Source organism: Bufo bufo, chromosome 10 (assembly GCF_905171765.1).
Source record: "Bufo bufo chromosome 10, aBufBuf1.1, whole genome shotgun sequence".
Classification (NCBI taxonomy): domain Eukaryota; kingdom Metazoa; phylum Chordata; class Amphibia; order Anura; family Bufonidae; genus Bufo; species Bufo bufo.
In genome coordinates, this window is record NC_053398.1 from 137640447 (window position 1) to 137663008 (window position 22562).

At 44.8% G+C, this 22562-nt stretch overlaps 1 protein-coding gene across 1 annotated transcript in view; it reads right to left on the minus strand.

Annotated features, from left to right (window-relative positions):
• The window catches only part of RHPN2 (rhophilin Rho GTPase binding protein 2), a 51328-nt gene extending 35007 nt beyond the window's left edge, over positions 1 to 16321 (minus strand). The window contains exon 1 of the mRNA XM_040410543.1: positions 16176 to 16321. Within this exon, the coding sequence (XP_040266477.1) occupies positions 16176 to 16244 (69 nt within the window). The 5' untranslated portion in view covers positions 16245 to 16321. The remainder of the gene's footprint in view (positions 1 to 16175) is intronic.
• Between the last annotated feature and the right edge of the window lie 6241 nt (positions 16322 to 22562).

Sequence of the window (22562 nt, forward strand, 5' to 3'; positions counted from 1 at the left end):
ACTTCCAGGTGCAGTGTTATTTGGAAAGTCAGATGGCTGGTCACATGACACAGCTGAGAATCAGAAGGGAGGTTATAACTCACAAATACAGTCACTGTTAAGAAAATTACCTTCACTACAGTTTACATCATGTACCTTTCTAATAGGTCAGAGAATAAACATTTTGTAGGGCTGTTCACTTGCTGGCTTATGTATCTCACTCATGAAAAGTTATTTACTTCACCCGTTTCAATATTATGGCCGATGGGTGTATGTAGCCGAAACGGTTGCCTCCGATGTGTTTTAGTATTCGGTGGAGCGGTCCGTACAGGACAATAAGGGAAGCCTGGCAATTCCCTTTTAAAGCGGCGATCACTTTACACATGCATACAGTATTCATTGCATTTACGGGACATACTGATGCGTTAATGTTGTCTTGCATTGTTCCGGTTTACTCTTCTCAGGATCTGAGTCACTCTTAAGTGAAAGGCGACCACAAGGGGTGGATGATGTCACCAGACAATGAGGTGTCAGCGGGAGGCGAGGAGCAGCCATTGTCCGCTCACAGTCACATTACGCACAGAACACCCTGCGTTCAGCCTTTATCTCAATGAGCAGTAAATTGGGCTGTTAAAGGCGATATATCTGGGAAAAGCTGGAAGAGGAGGCGTTATTATCCCAGTGGGGCGGACGGACGGGGCGATTTGTCAGCCCTGGAAAATTTGTGACTACTTGAGAACGACAGTCATTAAACCTAAATGTGTAACTGGCAGCTCCCAGACCCCAGTGCAAAATCATTAAGAGGGCCCTAGGAGAATGAGGGACCATATGAGCCCCCCTCCAAGGCCACTCAGCCTAGGTGCAATCACACACTCTGCCCCTTTCCTCCATAGTTATGTCCCATTTTATGGGTCCAGGTAGAGTGAGTGCCCATTTGATATAACAAAAATATGGGAAAATGTCCAATTTTCAGAAGACACAGTCCTCTTCTAATCCCCATACACATGCATGCTCAGCCAAGCACGAAAGTTTTCTGAAGAGGGAGAAAGCTATTGCTGGAACATCCAAGACCGAAGACTTGTACATGTTGAATTCCAACAACACCACAGGCAACACATGGGACTGATGAAGATGAATGGAGGCCGTCAGGGGAAGAGATGAGGAATATGTTCAAAGATGGACATGCCCTTTAAGTCATGTTGGAAAGAATGCCTTTTGAGTTATGTTAGTTTTACATATGACATGTAAAACGCTCATCATATGTAAAGTTTACCCGCATGAACTATATGCAGAAAGGGTCAGCAGCACATGCTGTGATATCAGAGGACGGGTGTGGAGGTGTGCAGAGCGCAATGTAGGCATGGTTTTTAGTTCACACCCAGTTATTGATACGGTTAGTGCTCACAGCGAGGATTCGCCATGGAAAGAGCGTGCCCTCCGACAGCTGGTTAACAATGGCTGGCAGGAGCGCCCAAAACTGGAGACCTGCCTGGAATACAGAATCACATATGATAGGGAATGTGCATCAACCAACCCCGGTACTAAGTCCTTAGCAAATACCCATCCCTAATGAGAAGGTCAGTACACATAGGAAATATCTGGGCTAGGCTGCGATAGATAGATAGATAGATAGATAGATAGATAGATAGATAGATAGATAGATAGATAGATAGATAGATAAAACAAAACTAAAAATAAAATTACACATAGCACGTTACACAGGTGTAAGCACCAATATAGGCAGAGGCACTTTATTTTATATATCTTTTTATGACATTAATTGATTTATTTATGAATTTTCAATTGTAGTCATATGGACTTTCACATTATTGATTATGGATGCACTTTGAATTATTGATACTATTTGTGTTATTGTTTTATATATCAATAATGTATTATTGATACTTAAAGGGCTTCTGTCACCCCCCATTTAGCAATTTTCTGTATCGGACATTAGCTATTTGCTAATGTCAGTTGAGTCCATATATATCTCTCTTACCTCTCTCTGTGCTGTAATTTCTTTAAAAATCTTACTTTTATAATATGCTAATTACTTCACTACCAGCAAGTTGGGCGGTTACATCCTCGGACTATAAACACGCCCCCTCCTCCACGTGATAGACATGGCCACAGAGAGAGGTAAGAGTGATATATATGGACTCAACTGACATTAGCAAATAGCTAATGTCCGATACAGAAAATTGCTAAATGGGGGGTGACAGAAGCCCTTTAATTATGTATTGCTGGGTGGCTAATCATGTAATTATGTATCCTTATCCCTATGTGGGTATTTAAACCCTTGGGAGACATCATTTGTATGTTTGACAAAGGCCCCATTGAGCTGGGCTGAAACGTTGCGACTGGGTTAATAAACGGGTCAACCACCCTCACCTTCTTTGGAGTGCTGCCTCGATTTTTGCTCTTTAGCTAGATAGATATGAGATTATGAGATGATAGATAGATAGATAGATAGATAGATAGATAGATAGATAGGAGATAGATAGGAGATAGATAGGAGATAGATAGGAGATAGATAGATAGATAGATAGATAGAAGATAGATAGATAGATAGATAGATAGATAGATAGATAGATAGATAGATAGATAGGAGATAGATAGATAGATAGATAGATAGATAGATAGATAGATAGATAGATAGATAGATGATGATAGATAGATATGAGATGATAGATAGATAGATAGATAGATAGATAGATAGATAGATAGATAGATAGATAGATAGATAGATATGAGATAGATAGATAGATAGATAGATAGATAGATAGATAGATAGATAGATAGATGATGATAGATAGATATGAGATGATAGATAGATAGATAGATAGATAGATATGAGATAGATAGATAGATAGATAGATAGATAGATAGATATGAGAGATAGATAGATATGAGATGATAGATAGATAGATAGATAGATAGATAGATAGATATGAGATAGATAGATAGATAGATAGATAATATATAGATAATATATAGATAGATAATAGATAGATAGATAATAGATAGATAGATAGATAGATAGATAGATAGATAGATAGATAGATAGATAGGTGATAGATAGATATATAGATAGATATGAGAGATAGATAGATATGAGATGATAGATAGATAGATATGAGAGATAGATAGATATGAGATAGATAGATAGATAGATAGATAATATATAGATAATATATAGATAGATAATAGATAGATAGATAGATAGATAGATAGATAGATAGATAGATAGATATGGGATGATAGATAGATAGATAGATAGATAGATAGATAGATAGATATGAGCTGATAGATAGATAGATAATAGATAGATAGATAGATAGATAGATATGAGATGATAGATAGATATGAGATGATAGATAGATAGATAGATAGATAGATAGATAGATAGATAGATAGATAGATATGGGATGATAGATGGAGCTCATATGCCGCCATCATCAGTGCTTTTGTTATTGATATCCGGAGTCGACGACCTATGACGCTGCGCACACCTGGTTAGCACAGTACGTGCTGTACCCCGGGGGCAATGTTCTAGAGATTTCCTCATCAGAGACTGAGGTTCTCACAATGAAGAGACTGCTGTGGATAACACGTATCACACAGAAGTACATTTGCTGCTTTTCCCCTGTCTTCCATATTTTTATATATATCGGCTATATTCCGGGTCAGCGGTACACTATGTCTCCCCCCCCCCCCCCCACAGGACGCCATGTAATACAGTAACCTGACGTTATCGGCCTCTACGTTACATGTGGCAATCATGTCCTTGGCTGCTGGTAATTGCACCGTTCACATCTTGCAGAGGTCACAAGTCATGCGGTCGTTGGCGGAGCTGAACACCGTGTAGCATGCTGCCCCTAGGTGAATCCTGTAATTAGCTTCTTAAAATTACATGTTACAGAGCCTGAGATCTCTGCAAGTGACGTCCATGTGATGCCAGGAACTGTTCTGAGCCTGAACTAGTACGTGGCGATGGTATATGGGGTGAAACACATAAACTGGTCCTCCACTTTGTAAATAATCTGCAGAAATGATCATCTGAACGTCTCTGTATGTCTGGGAAGAGGAGTACAGGATCATTCACAGCAATGTGCATCCATACAAAGACTATGCCCAGTATTTCGGCTGATGAGACCTCGGGGCTGTCATCCCCTTGGTGGATTCAGGTTACTCTGCAGCCATCAGGATCCCTGACTACAGTAACGTAGTGACAACTGCACATTCACTTTGCCTCAGCAGCCCTGCGCTGGATCCAGATGCCCATAAAGAGACTCCTATAAGGCAATAAATCTTAAGGGCAACCGCAAGAAAGTTGTCCAGTAGCTTTTATTACCAGTACGTGATGTAATTGCTATTCGAGCTGCTGCAGGGAATTCGTATTTTCCCAGCAGCTCCTATAGATTCAGCTTGTACCTGCAGAGAAGAGGAGACTTTATTATAATGAAATTATCTGAATAAGGGCTCATTCACACGAACAATGCACGGGAACCGTCCGTGGGGCAGGCGCATGGGGATCGCAGACCCATTCACTTGAATGGGTCCGCGATCCTTCCGTTCTATCTTTTTGAGGTGCGGATGCACGGAAGGGAACCCCAGAAAGCACTCCGTAGTGTTCCGTTCCGTATCTTCGGATTTGCGGACCCATTGAAATGAATGGGTCCACATCCGTGATGCGGAATGGCCACGGAACAGTGTCCGTGTATTGCGGATCCGCAATATGGCAACGGGCATCACACTCGTGTGAACGAGCCTTTATAAGGCAGGTTCATGATGAAAGTGTTGGAGAAATTATTTTCGATCTAATATATCTCTCTATCTTTCTATATCTATGGCTCTCATATCTAGCTCTCCAATATTTATATCTCTCTACAGTGTCGGACTGGGGTACCTAGGGACCACCAGTAAAATTTATTTTGGGGGCCCACTGTACAGATACATTCAATTATAATAAATAATCTAACAAGTTTTTTATATGAACATAGGCTGGTTGAGGTGCTGTACATTGAATATATGTATGTAGTACAGTAAGTCTAATGTGTTATGTGTCACTTGTGCAGGGGGTGGGAGGCTAGGGGCCCACCTTGCTCAGGGGCCCACCGGGGATTCCCCTGTATCCCTGTGGGCCAGTCCGAGCCTGTCTATCTATCCATCTATCATTACTGCTAAAATCTACTTTATGACCTGAAAGCAGCGCTTGTTCTTTGTCAAGCAAGGGCAGACTATTAAGAGGCAGGGAGTTCTTCAAATCTCAGGTGGCCCCATAAGATCTCTGCAGACATTTGTACTTGGTAGCTGGTCCAGAACAGCTCCGCTTCCTGCCCTGAAAGGCTTGAGAAGGTCAGAGGATGCAGCCAGCGCCCCGCACTCCGTTACAGGTGAGCGATTTGGCTGAAAGGACAAGAAAATACTTGACTGTCTTAAAGGGGTTGTGCAGCGATTTATAATGATGACCTATGATCCTCGGGATAGGTCATGAACATAAATCACTGCACAACCCCTTTAACTCTCCAGCTGCATTTCCCCATAACCCAACCAAGTATAATCCTCCTCGCAGTGATCAGCTACAATATATAGGGAAACGTGGCAATGAGTGTTCCAATTTCCCTGCAGCGCCACCACAGGAGAAATGAAGCATTACACCACAGTGTCCATTCACATTAATGGGTTCTCTGAGTAACATAGGACAAGACGGGTCCTCCAGAGCAAGAGACGCTCTTTCTAACTGCTCTCCCTAATAGCGTATATATGAAAAGGGATTTTCTAAGCTGGACAATTGCTTTAAGGAGTCTGGAACAAAACGATCTAGAATGGAGACAGACTACATAGAGCATTACCATTCACATCGCCCAGCAGCTATAGATTACAACTCCCAACCTCCCTATGATGTCAGGTCAGATCACTGAGGTTACAAGTCGAGCGTTGTTTGAAGCTGTGTAATAGACACAATGAACCATTGCCTAATTAGAGGAGGGTCAGTAAATGTTAAAGTAAGGTGGGTCATCGGCGGATAAAATGGCCGCCCCTCCCATGTTAATCTCACAGCTCATAAAACCTCATTTAAAGCAGGTTGGATGCACTTGAAAAGAGCTATTTTTATGCAACACACGCCGCCGGATTAACCCCGACACTAATCATTGCTCTTCCGGAACCAAGGCATCCATACCTCACCTGTTACTCACTATGTAGGATTACTCATAGTGTAGGTTATCCTCTACATTAGTAACGCCATGCTACTGCTCCAGAGGATTGAGACTGAGCCTCACCGACCCTTAAAGGTGAAAGGACATCTCCTATGCAAATTGCTAGGCTACAAAGTATGTTAAAAAACCCGCTAAACCAGGGGCTCGACATCAAATTAGCAGAGGGATTTTTTTTAAATTGCTACACGTTATCTTTTCTAACATGCAGTACCACTTTTCACCACCAAGGCATCAACCAATCTTTCCATAGAGTGCAATGCAATAGCGCCAATTTACTGACCCATTTACCCTTCTACAAAATGCAATTGCTTTGTAAATTATCCTTGTAGATATATACATATATATATTTTTTTTTAACCCTTATGTTCTTTCTTCAATTTCTAGTTCCAGTGACATCATACTTGTGTGGGTCTATAGCAGGGGTGCACAAGCTGCGGCCCCGATACCATTCTGTGCGGCCCCCAACCATCTGGTAACAGACGTGTATGTCCGTGTCTTGTGGCTGCTCACATGTATTCTCCCATTAGATGCGAGGACTAGAAGTGTAACAAGACATTTAGGATATATATACTGTATGTTCAATATGCCATAAATATAGTATTTCTGTTGGTAATACCCCTTTAAGTCTTGGAATCGGTTCAGGCTGACAATGTGGCCCCCTAACCAGAAAAGGTTGTGCACCCCTGGTCTAAAGGGGCCAGTACTGACATATACACAGGTTTGCTACGGCATTGTATAGGTGTCCTAATCTGAAGGTTACGTGCACCGATTTGTAAATTATCTGATTCGAAATAAAGTATAAAATATAAAAAAAATTGCTGACGTGTCGACAGATCCAATGCAGGCAATGCATCGCCATGGTAACACACAACACATTCTGTGTAGTCCGATCCCATAGTCTGTGTAGTCCGATCCCATTCTTTCTTCTATTTGTCCCCTACTTTGTGCTAATATACACATTGTATTTACATGCACAGACTGAGCAGGCAATTATCAGGAGGAAACCTTTCCTTCCCAATAATTGCCTGCTCAACCACATTTACATGCAGCGATCTCCTCCACTGTAGCAATGGCTACTGCAGTCACTCGTCCCGTTTCTGGGCAGCAGATCTGTCGCCCAGAAACAATGATACAGGTGCCCGCATGAATTAAATGTGGGTTTTTTTAATGTCGTATAGCTCATTGGGGAGCCTCCCACCCCATAAACATTGCAGGGATCAGCAACCTCCGCCACTCCAGCTGTTCTGAAACTACAACTCCCAGAATCCTCCATTCACGTCTACGGAAGTTACAAGAACGGCCAAGTAAGTGTGCATGCTGGGAGGTGTAGTGTCACAGGAGCAGGGGTGCCGAAGGCTGCTGACCCCTTACCTAATAAGGGGTACTCCCAATGCGGCTAAATTTACTAAAAGATCCTATACTCACCAGTTAATTCCCTGCTATTTCCAGCCCTGATGATACTGTCATCTGTTTACAGGACGTCCTATATACTTCATATCAGTAGTATACAGCGCAAGACCAGAGACTGGCTGCAGTAGTCATTCGGCATGTATAGCTACAGTCATGTAAATGCAGAGTGAGCGGATCAGTGGTGCCAAAAATGGCGAGGCTAACTGGTGTGTAGAGGATCTTTTTATTTTATTTTATTTTAGCACGTTTTGTGGCTAAAATAAAGTCGGGCACCCCCTTTAAGGTCCAGATTCCTCAGAGACAACAGCTCATTAATGTGTAATATCTTTATCTATGGGCGAAGTACCGCACCGCTGCCAGATTGGGATGCTAGCCATAAATGCGACCATGCTCACCGTGCGGCTCAATGGAACCTTTGTCTTCGGCTCCTTGTGCTTGATTGATGCAGAAACACACAGGCCAACAAAACAAGACACAAAGTGGCCCCCTTCTCTCAGTTTCCGGGCCCCAACTAATTGCTGGAGATTCCTTAAGCCGTGTTATTTAACAAGGTCAGTGCAAGCTCCTCTATAGGGACATTATTCCTGGGGGAAAATTAAATTGTCAAAACCCAAAATTTATATAATCACCATCCCGCCGTCCCCCGAAATGTTAACCCCCTCAGTCTACGCCGGTCCATTTTCCATAAAGCTTTGACTGCTGATCCCGAGAGTCAATACGACGTCCCTTCTGGAAGGAACGCAGGTTTGTTTCACAGGCAGGATTTAGCGCTCCGATTCGGGACGCTCGGCAGGGTGGCCGTGGGGGGCTAAACTGTATTTAAATACCCCAGATAAAGGCCTTTGTCCTGTGTTTAGAGGGGATGTGAATGTTTGCTTGGCTGTGTCTGAAAGAGAAACTGACCCTTGGAAGATAAGACAAAATGGATTACGGTATTCCCATTTCCTTGTGATGTGAAGGTTCAAGAAGAACAATTAAGGCGACAAAAACAATGGATGACTTGGGACAGCGAAATAACGTTATCTTGTCCGCACGGAGGCCTTTCTGCTGATAAGGGGACAATTGTCCTGTCCAGATGCTTTGTGCTCTATGTAATAAATCCTCCCATCAATGGTGTATATGTATCCTAGGGGCCAATTATCGGAAATGAACATTCATATGAACGCTTGCTCCCGATAACTGGCCTGTATAAAATGTGGAGCTAATCACCCGATAAATAACCAAAACGCTCATTTGTCATTTCCTGCAGCAGCCAAAGTCGGCATTTGTCAGCAGCACTCACTCTATGCAAAGAATGGGAAACAAACGGTCGTAACAATGGTCGCCCACGCATTTTGCATCATCAGGCCATGTGAAAGGCCCACTCGTTATTGACCCGCGTAAGAGGTCCCTTGGGATTCATTTACATGGGCAGAACTTTTGCTTGAAACGAGCGCCGATCGATGATACAGCAAGTCAAGGGGCACTCTTGTAGCTCCAATGACATGGAGCAATTATACAGTATGTATGTTCCAGAATTATCATGAAATCGTCCATTTTTGTCAACTGGGAAGGTTGGTCTCATAGCTTTTCTAATAGGTGGTGGAAGCAGGTCAGTCACTGGGAGCGCTGGTCACAATTAGGCTACATGCACGCGAACGTTGTTTGTTTCCGTGTCCGTTCCGTTTGTTTGTTTGTTTTTGCGGATAGGATGCAGACCCATTCATTTCAATGGGTCCACAAAAAATGCAGTGTGCTGTCCGCATCAGCATGTCCGTTCCGTAGCCCTGCAAAAAAAAAAAAATAGAACATGTCCTATTCTTGTCCGTTTTCGGCCTTGTTACAATGGATCCGCAACAAAAAACAAACAAACGATGGCATATGGATGTTATCAGTTTTTTTTTTTTTGTAGACCGCAAAACACGCACTGTCGTGTGCATGTATCCTTAGCCACAGGTTAAACGTTAGTAGAAATTGGGAAAAACATGACTGTGCAGCATGTACATGGATTCAGACAGGGGAGCAGCTATAGGTGAAGCGGCTGCTTTGGGGCCCGAACTCAGAAGTGGCCCATCCAGGATAAGGACTAAAAAAGAGTTTATTGTCAGGGCCCCCTTGGTTTGCTGTTACATAAGCACAGGCCTGGCAGCTGCGAGGAATACCGGGCTCCTCTAGAAGTCAGGACATGTTGAGACTTGTGGTTCAGAGTTGCTGAGGGTTGCCGTTTTTTATAATGCAGATCGCAGCAAAAACTGCGCTAACACTTTGCAAAAAAGAATGCCACATAAGTGCTATGCCGTAGACGCTGCGATAAGATAATCCACAGAGTAAACTGACCTCCTGTGTGGAATTTAAATCGATAATACGTAAAATTTGTTTTACAGATTTCCAGCTCAGATTTCACCCTTTGCATCGGGTGAACCTTGTCGCACATCGGCAGCAAAATTCATGAAAATCTGCGCAGAACACACTGGATTCTGCTGCAGAAAAACTACCGTGGTGGTTCACACTGCCGGTCATGCAAGCTGGAAAAACACAACAGGTACTTGCCATGGGATCAGAACAGAAATCCGGGTACGCCGTATTTTGCACTGATTCTTGCAGAAAAGAAAAAATATATACATGAACGTCAATGTGGCTTCCCACCGGAAACGACGGGGTGCGGAAGTCACGTGTTTTTTTTCCAGGAAGATTTTGATGCATAATACGCGCTGAAACCTGTCTGAAATTTATGCCGTGTGAACATACCCTAAAGGAAACCTGTGCGAGGGTAGATTTACAGAAGACAGGATTTAAAGGGTATTTTGTGGCACAGTACAAGAGAACTGGTAACTCTAGCTGGAAACTAAAGAGTTAAAGCTGATTCTGATCAGTGACTGAGACCAAACAGAAGTACAAGACAATACAGTAACAGAAGACTGGTCTTTCCGGAAATGTAAGATCCACATGCAAAGCGCTGACATCCAAGAGTCATTTCTGCCCACATAGCGTTCTAGACCGTTTGAGAAATCTATGTAATAATATATCTGTCTAATATCTATTTATCTATCTAATATCTATCTATCTCATATCTCTCTCTAATATCTCTCTCATATCTATCTATCTCTCATATCTATCTATCTCTCATATCTATCTATCTCTCTCATATCTATCTATCTCTCTCATATCTCTCTCTCTCATATCTATCTATCCATCTCTCTCATATCTATCTATCTATCTATCTATGTCTGTGGTCAATCTGCGGCACTCCAGTTGTTGTGAAACTACAATTCCCAGCATGCTCAATTTATTTGTATGCAGAGCAGAGCAAGTATGCATGTTGGGAGTTGTAGTTTCACAACAACTGGCGTGCCGCCGGATATAGGAGCCTGATCACTATCATACTCCACAATACTTGGACCTCTATGAAACTGGACACCGAGCCTTATGACCATTTTAGTCTGGTTCAGTAGAGCCGCAGGTGGTTCTGATCTTGCAGCCATAATATGAACCCTAAAATGCGTATTACACGATGTGCATCAAGTTAAAAGGGGTTTTCCAGGACTTTTATATTGATTTTCTATCCTCAGGATAGGTCATCAATATCTGATCAGTGGGGGTCCGACACCCGGCACCCCCCGCCGATCAGCTGTATGAGGAAGACTTCGGTGAGCACAACAGCCTCCTCATAGCTTATCAAGCACAACTTCTCCGGGCTTTTAATATTAATGACCTATCCTCAGATTAGGTCATCAATATCAGATCGGCGGTTGGTCCAACACACGGCACTCCCGCCGATCAGCTGTATGAGGAGACGGCGAGCGCAGTGTGCACGTGCCATCTCCCGTCTCTCTTCCTGCCTGCTTTGCCATAGACAGCAGCGGTGAACAGGAAGAGAGACGGCACGTGTGCACTGCGCGCGCCGTCTCCTCACACAGCTGATCCGACACGCGGCACCCCCGTCGATCTGAGGATAGGTCATCAATAGTAAAAGCCCGGAGAACCCCTTTAATTAGAAAAACGTTATGGGGGGGGGGGGTCAGAATTTTTTCAGTTTTACACAAGAAAAAACCACATTCAGAATTTGTTTCCAGCTTCCCACTACATTGTATGCAATATTACATTACAAAGTTCAACTTATCCTGCAAAAAAAAAACCCTCGTATGTCTATGTGAACAGAAACATAAAAAAGGTTATGGCTCCTGGGAGGCAGGGAGTAAAAAACAAAAGCGCAAAAACTGAAAAATCTCCCTGTCCTCACGGGGTTAAAATACGCACCAGCCGTCATTGATGTGGGGCAGGGTTAGTTTACATGTCCCAGGAGGGGCCCCCCCCCCCCCCCCCCACTCAGACACCTGAATTCTGATTTGTTGCTACAATGTATCACGCTTGTAATAAAGTAATGTAATCATTTATTGATGCTTTATGCTGCACTGCATCCTGAACATTAAAAAATTGATGGGGGGGGGGGGGGGGGAGTGCTGGAGACAAAAAATTTACCGTTTTAATTTTAGATTTTCCTTTCTATTACCAGGTTTCGCGTCTTTCAAGGTCACCGATGTAGGAAATCTTTTAAAATAAAAATACACAATGATACGTTGTCTCCATTGCTGGAGGTTGTCACCAACTAGTCAGTTATATTAAAAGCTTCTGTCACCTTGAATCCTAAAGGTAAATTAGTTCCAATTGTGTCCATTGAAAAATCATCACACTATCTATTCAGGACGGGAAAAGGGATGAAAGACGCGGGGGAGGGGTATTTATTATTTGCACCCCCTCCTTTACACAAGATTAGTCTTCAAAGAAGAATTGTCAGCTGGAGGTGATTAACCAGGGACTCTCCTGATGTTGTGGGACTTTTCTACCTTGCAAATAGGACAAAGCTGTAAAGTAACAATTAGGGTATATTCACACGCAGCGGTTAGGGTGCAGTTAAAACCGCACCAACATTTTTTTTCGTTCCGCAATATCGGGAACGGGTGCGGACCCATTCATTCTCAATGGGGCAGGAATGGATGCGGAGAGCACACTATGTGCTCTCCGCATCCGCATTTCCAGAGCGCGGCTTCACAAAAAATAGAACATGTCCTATTCTTGTCCGCAATTGCAAACAAGAATAGGCAGTTATATGGGGGGTGCCGGCCGGGTGTATTGCGGATCCGCAATACACTTCGGACGTGTGAATGGACCCTTAGGATATGCCTACACTGGCACGATACGGAATATCTGCAGCAGAACTGTGCGCCAAAAATACACAGTGTCTTGATACAGAAATCTTTTGCCCATTGTCCTATCTTTTGCAGAGCGGAGGCGCGGATAGGAAGCGCATGGAAACACTTGGAAGCGCTTTCGTGTTCTTTCGGGTCCGTGCCAACCTTTTGTTGTATCTTGCGGATTGCGGACCCATTCAAATCAATGATGGCAATATGGAGTTCACGCAGCCAGCGTCGGTGCACTGTGGTCCACGGCACGGCAATGGCGACCATACGGTTGTGTGAATGAGCCCTGATACTGTAGTGGCAATGTGGATGAGATCGGACCTGTTGCATGTGGACGTACCCGAAGGTTGGTTTCAGTTTTTCGGGGTACAATCTATGCCATGTCATACAGCCAGATGCTATAGTGTTGTGATGGCTGACCTCCGGCGCTCCAGCTGTGGTAAAACTACAACTCCCAAGATGTACGCTTGCTTGGCTGTTCTCAGAACTCCATAGAAATGAATGAAGCATGCTGGGAGTCGTAGTTTCACCACAGCTGGAGTGCCGGAGGTCAGCCATCACTGTAGTGCTTTCTGAAACAAACTGCATTCAGTGCATTTTGTTTTTCAGATTTTAGTGGCTTTTCTAGGGTCAGTAGCCCCCCCCCCCCTCCCCCCCAACCCAAACGCATTGTTCTTTGGGTAGGATTTCTTTTCAGGCATTTTTTCCACAGGTTTTGTTATAGGATTTGAAAAATACCAGAAAAATGAATGTTATAAAACAATAAAAAATGCTCGTAAACCCCCCCCCCCAAAAAAACGGAATGAATAAAAGCGTAAACTCGGCCATTTCTAAAGCCCCTTTCACAAGTCGTGTCTGTGATGACATTTGTGACAAGATGGCCAGTGGTTCATCTGTGAAGATGTCCGTGAAGGATCCACGTGTGGTCTGGGTGTCAGTTTTTTGCCCTCCGTTTTTCCATCTGTATTCCACGTGCACTGGCAGGCTGAAAATCTATTTCCAAAGCATATTCTAGCAACAATCCCTGAAATGCGCGGACCAAAACACCGACAGCCTTATGTCCATGGTTTTCACTGACCCATAGCCTATAAGGTGTGTGAGGGATCCGTAATGACGGACAAAACAGGACATATCATCTCCGTGGCGTCACCACAGACCCCGATCCATGGAAAACCCCTTATGTGTGAATACAGACATTACAGGGGTTATCCAAGGTTATAAAGTGCCCCCCATATGCCGGGCCCCTCACATTGAATATACTTACCTGGCTCCCCGCTCCGCTCCTGCTCCCCGCCGCAGCTGCTTCTCCCTGTGCGCGGATAAAAACATCGGGTGTTGGGGGGGGGGGGGAGCAGCCAATGGTAGGCAGGGACGAGCCTCCCCCATCTGCCATCATGGGTGATGCTAGGGAGGCTCGTCCCCGTCTGCCATTGGCGGTCTCCCCCTAACACCCAATGTTTTTTTTATCCGCGCACGGGGAGAAGCAGCTGCGGCGGTGCGGGGAGCAGGAGCGGCGCAGGGAGCCAGGTAAGTATATTCAGTTTTTGTAGGGGGGGGCAGTTTATAGCCTTGGATAACCCCTTTAAAGTCAATGGATATGTGTGTGTCTGTGAGGACCACGGACAGAACACATCCGTGATTCACTGACGTGTGAAGGAGGGAATAATTTTATCTGTTTCTAGGAAAGCTGGATATCCCTGAAACCTATGTAATTATTACAGTGTATATATATATATATACACATACACACACACTAAAATAATAGTAATCTAGGAGCAAAGTGTATTTTCGGAGTGCTTACTGTTTGCACCACCTTACCTGATGTAACTTCATTTACCACATGCGTCATCAGTCACACATGACATTTCCTATTGGAGATATTCAGCAGTGATTTACTTTGGGGGGTGACGCATATATATAACCATTTTATAATGAGGAGCTGCCCCCCCCCATCCCTCCATTATGGACAGGTAAGAAGTTCCTCCCAGTGACAAGTCTCCGAGCCCCACATAAACCAACAGGGACGGCGGCGATAACAGCTCCTTTTATGAAACTTCTGATGGAAACATGAGTCAGTCAGTCGACGTCGAGGAGTGACTTTCGGTTTAACCCATCAGCTGCCAAACAGGACGCCTGGGACCCAACAACACAAGGGATCCAGCCTGTGTTGCGCCAACAAACAATCATCTTTAGATGCTTGATGAACTACAAGTCCCAGCAGCGTGAAAACCATTCTTATCATATCATCGACTATTATAGGGAACTATTTTTCTTTTTAGATATTTTACAGGGGGACTACCGGATAGTGACGGACTTCGGAAACCATAGGCTTGTGGAACTACAGGCCCCAGCAGGGAGTATCAGGAAGAACGTAGGGACTTTAATACATAGAAATAAATGAGCAAATAGCTGAGCCCAGGAAAATGTAAGATACCATGTCATGAATAAACGCCGCTTTCATCATTTTCTTATTAATCTGGCAGCATCAGACCCTAATTCTAATAATTCTACAACTTTCTGACTTGCAGCAGGTGCCGGTCTGTCATCCGAATACAAATACACCATTAAAATGATCAGCATCGCCAAACTTCAAGGTTCACAGGAGGAACTACAACATCCAGCAAGACAACAGCTGGGAAAACATTTTCCCACTTACAATATCCTATATATTTTAGATAGAAAGATAAATGGATGGATGGATATACAGATAGAGATAGATATAAAGAGAGAGAGAGAAGTCTGAGCATCATCAGCTTTTGTAGAACTACAAGCCCCAGCACATCAAGAGCTACAAGCTCCATCATGGCATGAACTACAAGCTCCAGCATGGCATGAACTACAAGCTCCAGCATGGCATGAACTACAAACTACAAGCACCATCATGGCATGAACTACAAGCACCATCATGGCATGAACTACAAGCACCATCATGGCATGAACTAAAAGCACCATCATGGCATGAACTAAAAGCACCATCATGGCATGAACTACAAGAACCATCATGGCATGAACTACAAGCTCCATCATAGCATGAACTACAGCCCCAGAATGTTATGAACTACAAGCACCAGCATGTCAACAACTACAAGTACCAGCATGTCAACTACAAGCACCAGCATGTCAACAACTACAAGCACCAGCATGTCAACAACTACAAGCACCAGCATGTCAACTACAAGCACCAGCATGTCAACAACTACAAGCACCAGCATGTCAACAACTACAAGCACCAGCATGGCATGAGTGACAGCAGCTAGGAAGCCCCAATCTGATTACTATGTTTGGAGTTCTTTTCCATCACCATATTGTATTTGGGTTTTGTAGCACTACAACCCCCAGCATGCCACCTGCTGGGACAGATCTCTGGGGATGAGCACCTGCCTCTCACCTTTCGGAAGTAGCTGCGATCGGGCAGAGCGCCCCCCTTGAGGTCCCGTGGACGCAGAGTGTCAGTCATGTCTCCGGCCCCGTAGATAGAAGTCTCTGTGGTCAGTGCGGATCCTCCTGCCGCGTCCTGTCCTTTGCCTCCTCCTGAGTCTGAGCCTCTGGCAGACCTGGCTGACGATCTCAATGTCAGGGGCGGGGTTTAGTCTGGAACCACCCCCCCAGAGCTAGGCTCAGACACGCCCCCTGCATCTTGTAAACACAACAGGCTGTGGTGTAGCCTGCAGGGCAGGATCACTAGGTGACAGCAGACAATCTGTAACAATGTATCATTACTGCACTGTGTGTGTGTGCAGACAATGCTCCAGTCTGAGGACATAGGGGCTTATTGCCCCCACCCCTAGCACTCAGCACTTGACCCTCTAAATAACACAATATATGATCATTCACCTATAGGTCGTACTTTGGGTCCTCTCACATTTGTTAGGATTGAAACATTTATTTATGGGAAAAACATTCCAATTTTTGCAACTGTGGTGGCGTTTTTGACCCCCTGCTGCCCCATATGGGCAATTCTAGGCACGCTTTTTACCCGGGTGGTGATAGTGTGTATGTGTGTGTCTGGAAGGGGGTGGGGGATTATGTCAGGAACCCCTGCAGCTATTCCATATACTGTAAAAACTTTCTATATATATATATATATATATATATATATATATATATACTGGTGTAAAGTAGAACTGGCTTAGTTGCCCATAGCAACCAATCAATCAGATTCCACCTTTAATTTTCCAAAGGAGCTCTCCAAAATGAAAGGTGGAATCTGATTGGTTGCTATGGGCAACTAAGCCAGTTCTACTTTACACGAGTTTGATAAATGACCCCCATAATGTTTTGAAATCACTCCATGTATTCTACTTCCTGCCCTGGCAAGCAGTCTCGCTTACTGTAACTCTCCCGGTTAGACCGTCACTATGGCAAGAGAGGGACCCTATTAGAGCATCGAATATGAGACTGCGTGCAGTGCTCTTTTGTGGGGATCTTTATCTAGGTCCACCAAGAGAAAGATAGAGCTGTCATGCTGTTATACCAATTCTACTCCTACTATTACCATGACGATTACCATGCAGATAACATATCCCGCTCACAGCAGTAGTAAACTGACAATAGATTACCCATCTATATACAGTAGGATATAAAAGCTTTTCTAATAGAAATGTCCCTTTAAAGGGGTTGTGGCAAGTTTTGAAGTTATCCGTTCTCCCTACCAATCCCGACAATAGGGGTCCTGTACTCCCTTTCTGACGGTCATGAAAAGCGCTTAAAGGCGTTTTGCCAAGTTTATAAGTTATTCTCTAGCCGCAAGATAGCTGATCGCTGGGGAACGACCGCTGGGATCCCCACTGATCCTGAAAATGGGGGCCCTATTCGCCCCTTCTGATGGAGCGGGAGGTCGTGCATGCGCACTGCTGCTAAATTCATTCTCTATAGGACCGCCAGAGTACAATGCAGCACTCGGCTGTCTCTGATAGAGAATGAATGGAGCCACAGTGCGCATGCACCTCCTGCCACTCCATCAGAATGGGGGAACGGGACCCCTGTTTTCGGGATCAGCAGGGATCCCACAGTCGAAACCCCCAGCGACCAGCTATATCTCCTGTATTGTGTGGATAGATAGACGGCACAACCCCTGTAAGTGCTTTTAATGAACCATCAATCTGAGAGTCCTAGCGTCAATTTACCATTGTTGAGGCCCCTTGCAGACGAGCGTTCCTCCCGCAGCGAGTCCGCATTGCAGCACTCGGCCTGACCTTCCAGCACTGACGGGATTCACATAGCATTATACTGATTTATGATGCTATGTAACCCTTACAGTTCTGGAATGTATTGGATAACACTGGTAGCATTATGCAAGTGTTATCCAGTACATTCCAGAACTGTAAGGGTTACATAGCATCATAAATCAATATGCTGCTATGTGACCCTCGTCAGTGCTGGGAGGTCAGGCCGGGTGCTGCAATGCGGACTCGCTGCGGGAGGAACGCTCGTCTGCAAGGGGCCTAAGGCTGTATTACACAGCCCGATGTGGCAGACGATTGTCGGGAGGGAAGCCTTCCTTACCGACAATCGCCTGCTCACTATCGGAGGAGACCGCTGCTATTACATGCAGCGATCTCCTCTGCAGCATGGGGAGGAGCGATCGTAATGCCATCGCTTGTTCCCATTCTGTATAGTGGTTTGCCGGCAGCAGATCGTGATTAGATACCATGATCTGCCGCCTGCAAATGATCATTTTTTGACATGTCAAAAGATTTGGATTGCCTGATGATCGAGCTCGTTCATTGGGCAATCGGCCGCAGTATTACACTGCCAGATGATCGCTAACAAGTGATCATACAATTGCTCGTTACTGATCATCTGCCCAAAAAATGTACGGTGTAATACAGGTTTTAGAAAAAGTTTTACCTTGTGTCATTTTCTCATTGCACACAGCGATGTGCCATTGGTCCAGAATATACAATGTATCAATGTGTCTTTCTTGTTTGCAATCAGCCGGATTGATTTAATGATGCGTCGTGTTCATCATCTACAGGCAGGAATGCTCATCTATAATCTTACTCTATTTAAGCCATGATCTGATTCTGTCTCGCAGGTTTCATAGTAAAGCCTAAGCCCTCATTCACATTTTCGTTTTTCAAGTACGCGTGCCATCTGCATTTTCCATGCACACGTACCCATTGATTTTAATGTGTTTCTTCACACATCAGTGGTTTTCTTCTGACATTAGGTCACTGGAAAAATCACAAAGACATGCACCACTTTGCGTGATGGGGACCAAACACGCCCATTAAAGTCCATGGGTCTGTGAAAAACCACCGACACAACCAGGATGGCATCCGTGTCCTGTCAGTAGTTTTTTGTGGACCACTTGTAGGACATGCTCTGGGAATTAATTGTCCAAGGGCAAAAAAACAGACACACGGACCAAACCTGGACACTTCACGGATCAAACGGACACAGAGATGTGAACGAGGCCCCACACGTACAGCAGTTTCCTCTGGTCCTCTCGCAGCCGGCCTTTGATTGTCCAGTAGGTGTGGTGATCATTGCTGGCACAGGGTGTTCCCTGGCAATCAGAGGCGATGTGAACTGCGACATCACCCATCATCATGCCTGAGTAACGGCCCAAACAGAGCTCAAAACAGCAGTGATGTCATCGACGGTGTCATTAGTTCGCAATTAATTTCACTAGCTATTCCTTCCCACTCAGCTCGGCCGAGTGTGCATGTATTTTCACTGGGGAAAGAGAATAAGCTGCTTCTAGATGTGTCTCCCATGGGAGCATAGGATGGTTCACACTGAAATCTTACATGCCCGATTCTTCTTTTCCCCCGACATCGAAGAGTTGGGACGCCCTCATACCCAGTAGACAGGCCGTCGGTTCTGATGTGTCTAGACACCTAGCAGTTTTCCTGCTCACAGTTTGGTATAATGGCATTGGCTGACTTTCACGCACTGCATGTTTTATTGTGATTTTTATAGCTAATAGAAGCAATAGAGGAAATGTATGCGCGGTGATGCTGCTATTGTGCTTCCGAGAGTAATAAATGAGTAAAGTAATGACGTGTCACATCGTCCACCGCGCTACAGGTGAAAGTTCCTTAGAACACGATGTAACTCTCTTTATGAGCGTCATTCAGTTGATAAAACACAACATAAAATGACTAAAAATAAACAGTTTCTCTATTGGGTTTTATTGGGTTTTATAAAACACTGCAAAAAGTGCACCACAATAATATGCTACTGACCATACTGGCCAAACCCTCAGGCTGATGTTAAAAAGTGAGACTTTGGCCAATATATTCCAGTCAAGAAGATATCGGAGTCAAGGTATCTCAGTGTGGCGTGGGTCCTACCGCTAACCTACCTGCAGTGTGTGAACACAGTCCGATAGGTGCTGGTGTTGCTCAGTTTTACCACACTTCTCATCTTGATTCCTGGAACTCATTACTATTCGGTCTTCTCCTCTCCAATCTATCCTGAACGCAGCAGCTGGGCTCATCTATCTGCTATACTGATGCCCCCACCAGTCACTACACCAGGGATCAGCAACCTCCGGCACTCCAGATGTTCTGAAACTACAACTCCCAGAATTCTCCATTCACTTCTATGGGAGTTTTCAGAACAGCCAGCCATGTTTGCATACTGGGAGTTGTAGTTTCACAGCAGCTGGAGTGCCGAAGGTTGGTGATCCCTGCACTACACTGACGTTTGTACGCTGTGCCAATCGCTGCACTTGTTACCCATGTAATATAAGATTCAATCTCCCTCACAAAGCTCCCCACAGTGCTGCACCCCCTGCATCTTCACCCTCATCTCTATACCACCCTACCCTTGCTCTCTGTTGTGCTAATGTTTCAAAATGAACATCCTCTACAATCCGAACCTCTCGCTGCCGTCTCCAAGACTTCTCCTGAGCTGCACCGATTCTCTAGAAATGCGCTACCCCCCCCCCCCCCCCCCATCAGGTGGTTAATTCCCAACTCCACAGTTTTAGGCGCTCCCTAAAAAAATGTTCAAATGCACTGTGCTGCGGTATGTGCCGTGGGTTTTCATGTGGACCCACCTTTGGTTCATCTCCATTGAAAGGAGCTAAACTGGGACCAGGCCCCCACTGCGGCCTCGAGAGGGGTCAGCGCGGTAACCGCGCCAAGAATGGACCTTTACATTCTTGCTACGGTCTTAAAAACCACGCTGCAAAAAAAAAAACATCTGCTGCACGCCCTCTTACTGAAATAAATGGGAGGCGGTTTCAGCGCAGATTCTGCCTAGTTTTCGGCACAAAATCTGGTCTGAAACCCATGCCCAAAATCCTCCGATAGAACATACCCTATAACGGCTCCAAATCTAACTTGCTCGTGCCAAGGAACTGAAATATTCCTGCAAATTTCCCTTGCACTATGGCTGGTGCACCACGGCGCTTTGTCAGTCTCCTATATGATTGACAGGTGCACTTTCCAGCGTATGCTGAGAATCATGACCCATCACATGAATATAGCGAGGCCTGCCTGCGATGAAGGTACAGTGATTAGTGGAGGGCTCTCATGTTCCCTGATAATTGCCCGTCCTCTATTCATGAGGCAGTGGCTGCGGAGCAGAGAGACAATTGCACCTGGAGCACCCCACCCCCATCATAACATGGAGCATCCATCAGGGACTCGGGGTCGAGATGACTGTTATTAAGCCCTGGTTGGCAGTGCCATGCTCAGCTATAAATACGCTTCTCACAGTAATAGGCTGTTGCTTTCAGCAGCTCCGTGCTTCTCACTGGAGGTCGGAGCTGAGCTTTCATTACCTACTGCTGACGTCTTTTCCTCTTTGTCATGAAATCCCGATTGCCTTGCAAGATTTCAGGGCGTTTCCTTGCAGGGCTTTATCTTAGGTATGTGATAACACTGCTACCAGCTCATTACCTGCTGTCATAACCTGAGCCTCTGTGTTGCTAGGACTGGATCAATAATAGTAATACCGCCACTTGGAATGGCGGTTGTTTAAGGGGGCAGATTAATAGTCTAGATCAGGCATGCTCAACCTGCGACCCTCCAGCTGTTGTAAAACTACAACTCCCACAATGCCCTGCTGTAGGCTGATACCTGTAGGCTGTCTGGGAGTTGTGCTGAGAGTTGTAGTTTTGCAACAGCTGGAGGGCCGCAGGTTGAGCATCCCTGGTCTAGATGATTCTTCACCCCTCTTACCCCTAAACTTTGACTTACCTGAAAGCCACTTTCAACCAATGAGATCAACCAATGTCTTCCTAAAGCCTGTCTGGGGACCTGGGCAGTGGGCATCTGCATACGAAATACTACCTCTGCTTGCTCACCAGGGGCAGGCTTCAGTCCAGGCCTAGAAGAGAATAATAGGGGTCTGTGAAATGGTAATTCAGCTATTTCCTATCTCCTGACATGTCTGTTTTAGTGACTACATGCATTCCTCATGTTATAACAATTCTAGAGCATCTATTCTTAGGATTCTATGTTGAGCCATTCCTCTACTATTCCAACTAGAATATTATAAATGAACTGCCAGCAGTCTGTAATAAAGTTCCAGTTGGTAGTAACTGGCATGGCATAGGGGCACCCCCCAACTAGTAACTGGCATGGCATAGTCTTATAAGAATTGATGCTCCAGAAGTGTCATTACAAAAGTATCTTAAAGAGGTTTTCTGGGATTATCATATTGATGACCTATCCTGAGGATACATCATCAATATGAGATTGGCAGGGGTCTGACCCCGTGACCCCCGCCAATCCACTGTTTGAGGAGAGAAGTACAGCGCCGTATATTGGATAGTGGCTGTGCTTGGTATTGCAGCCCAGGCCCATTTACTTGA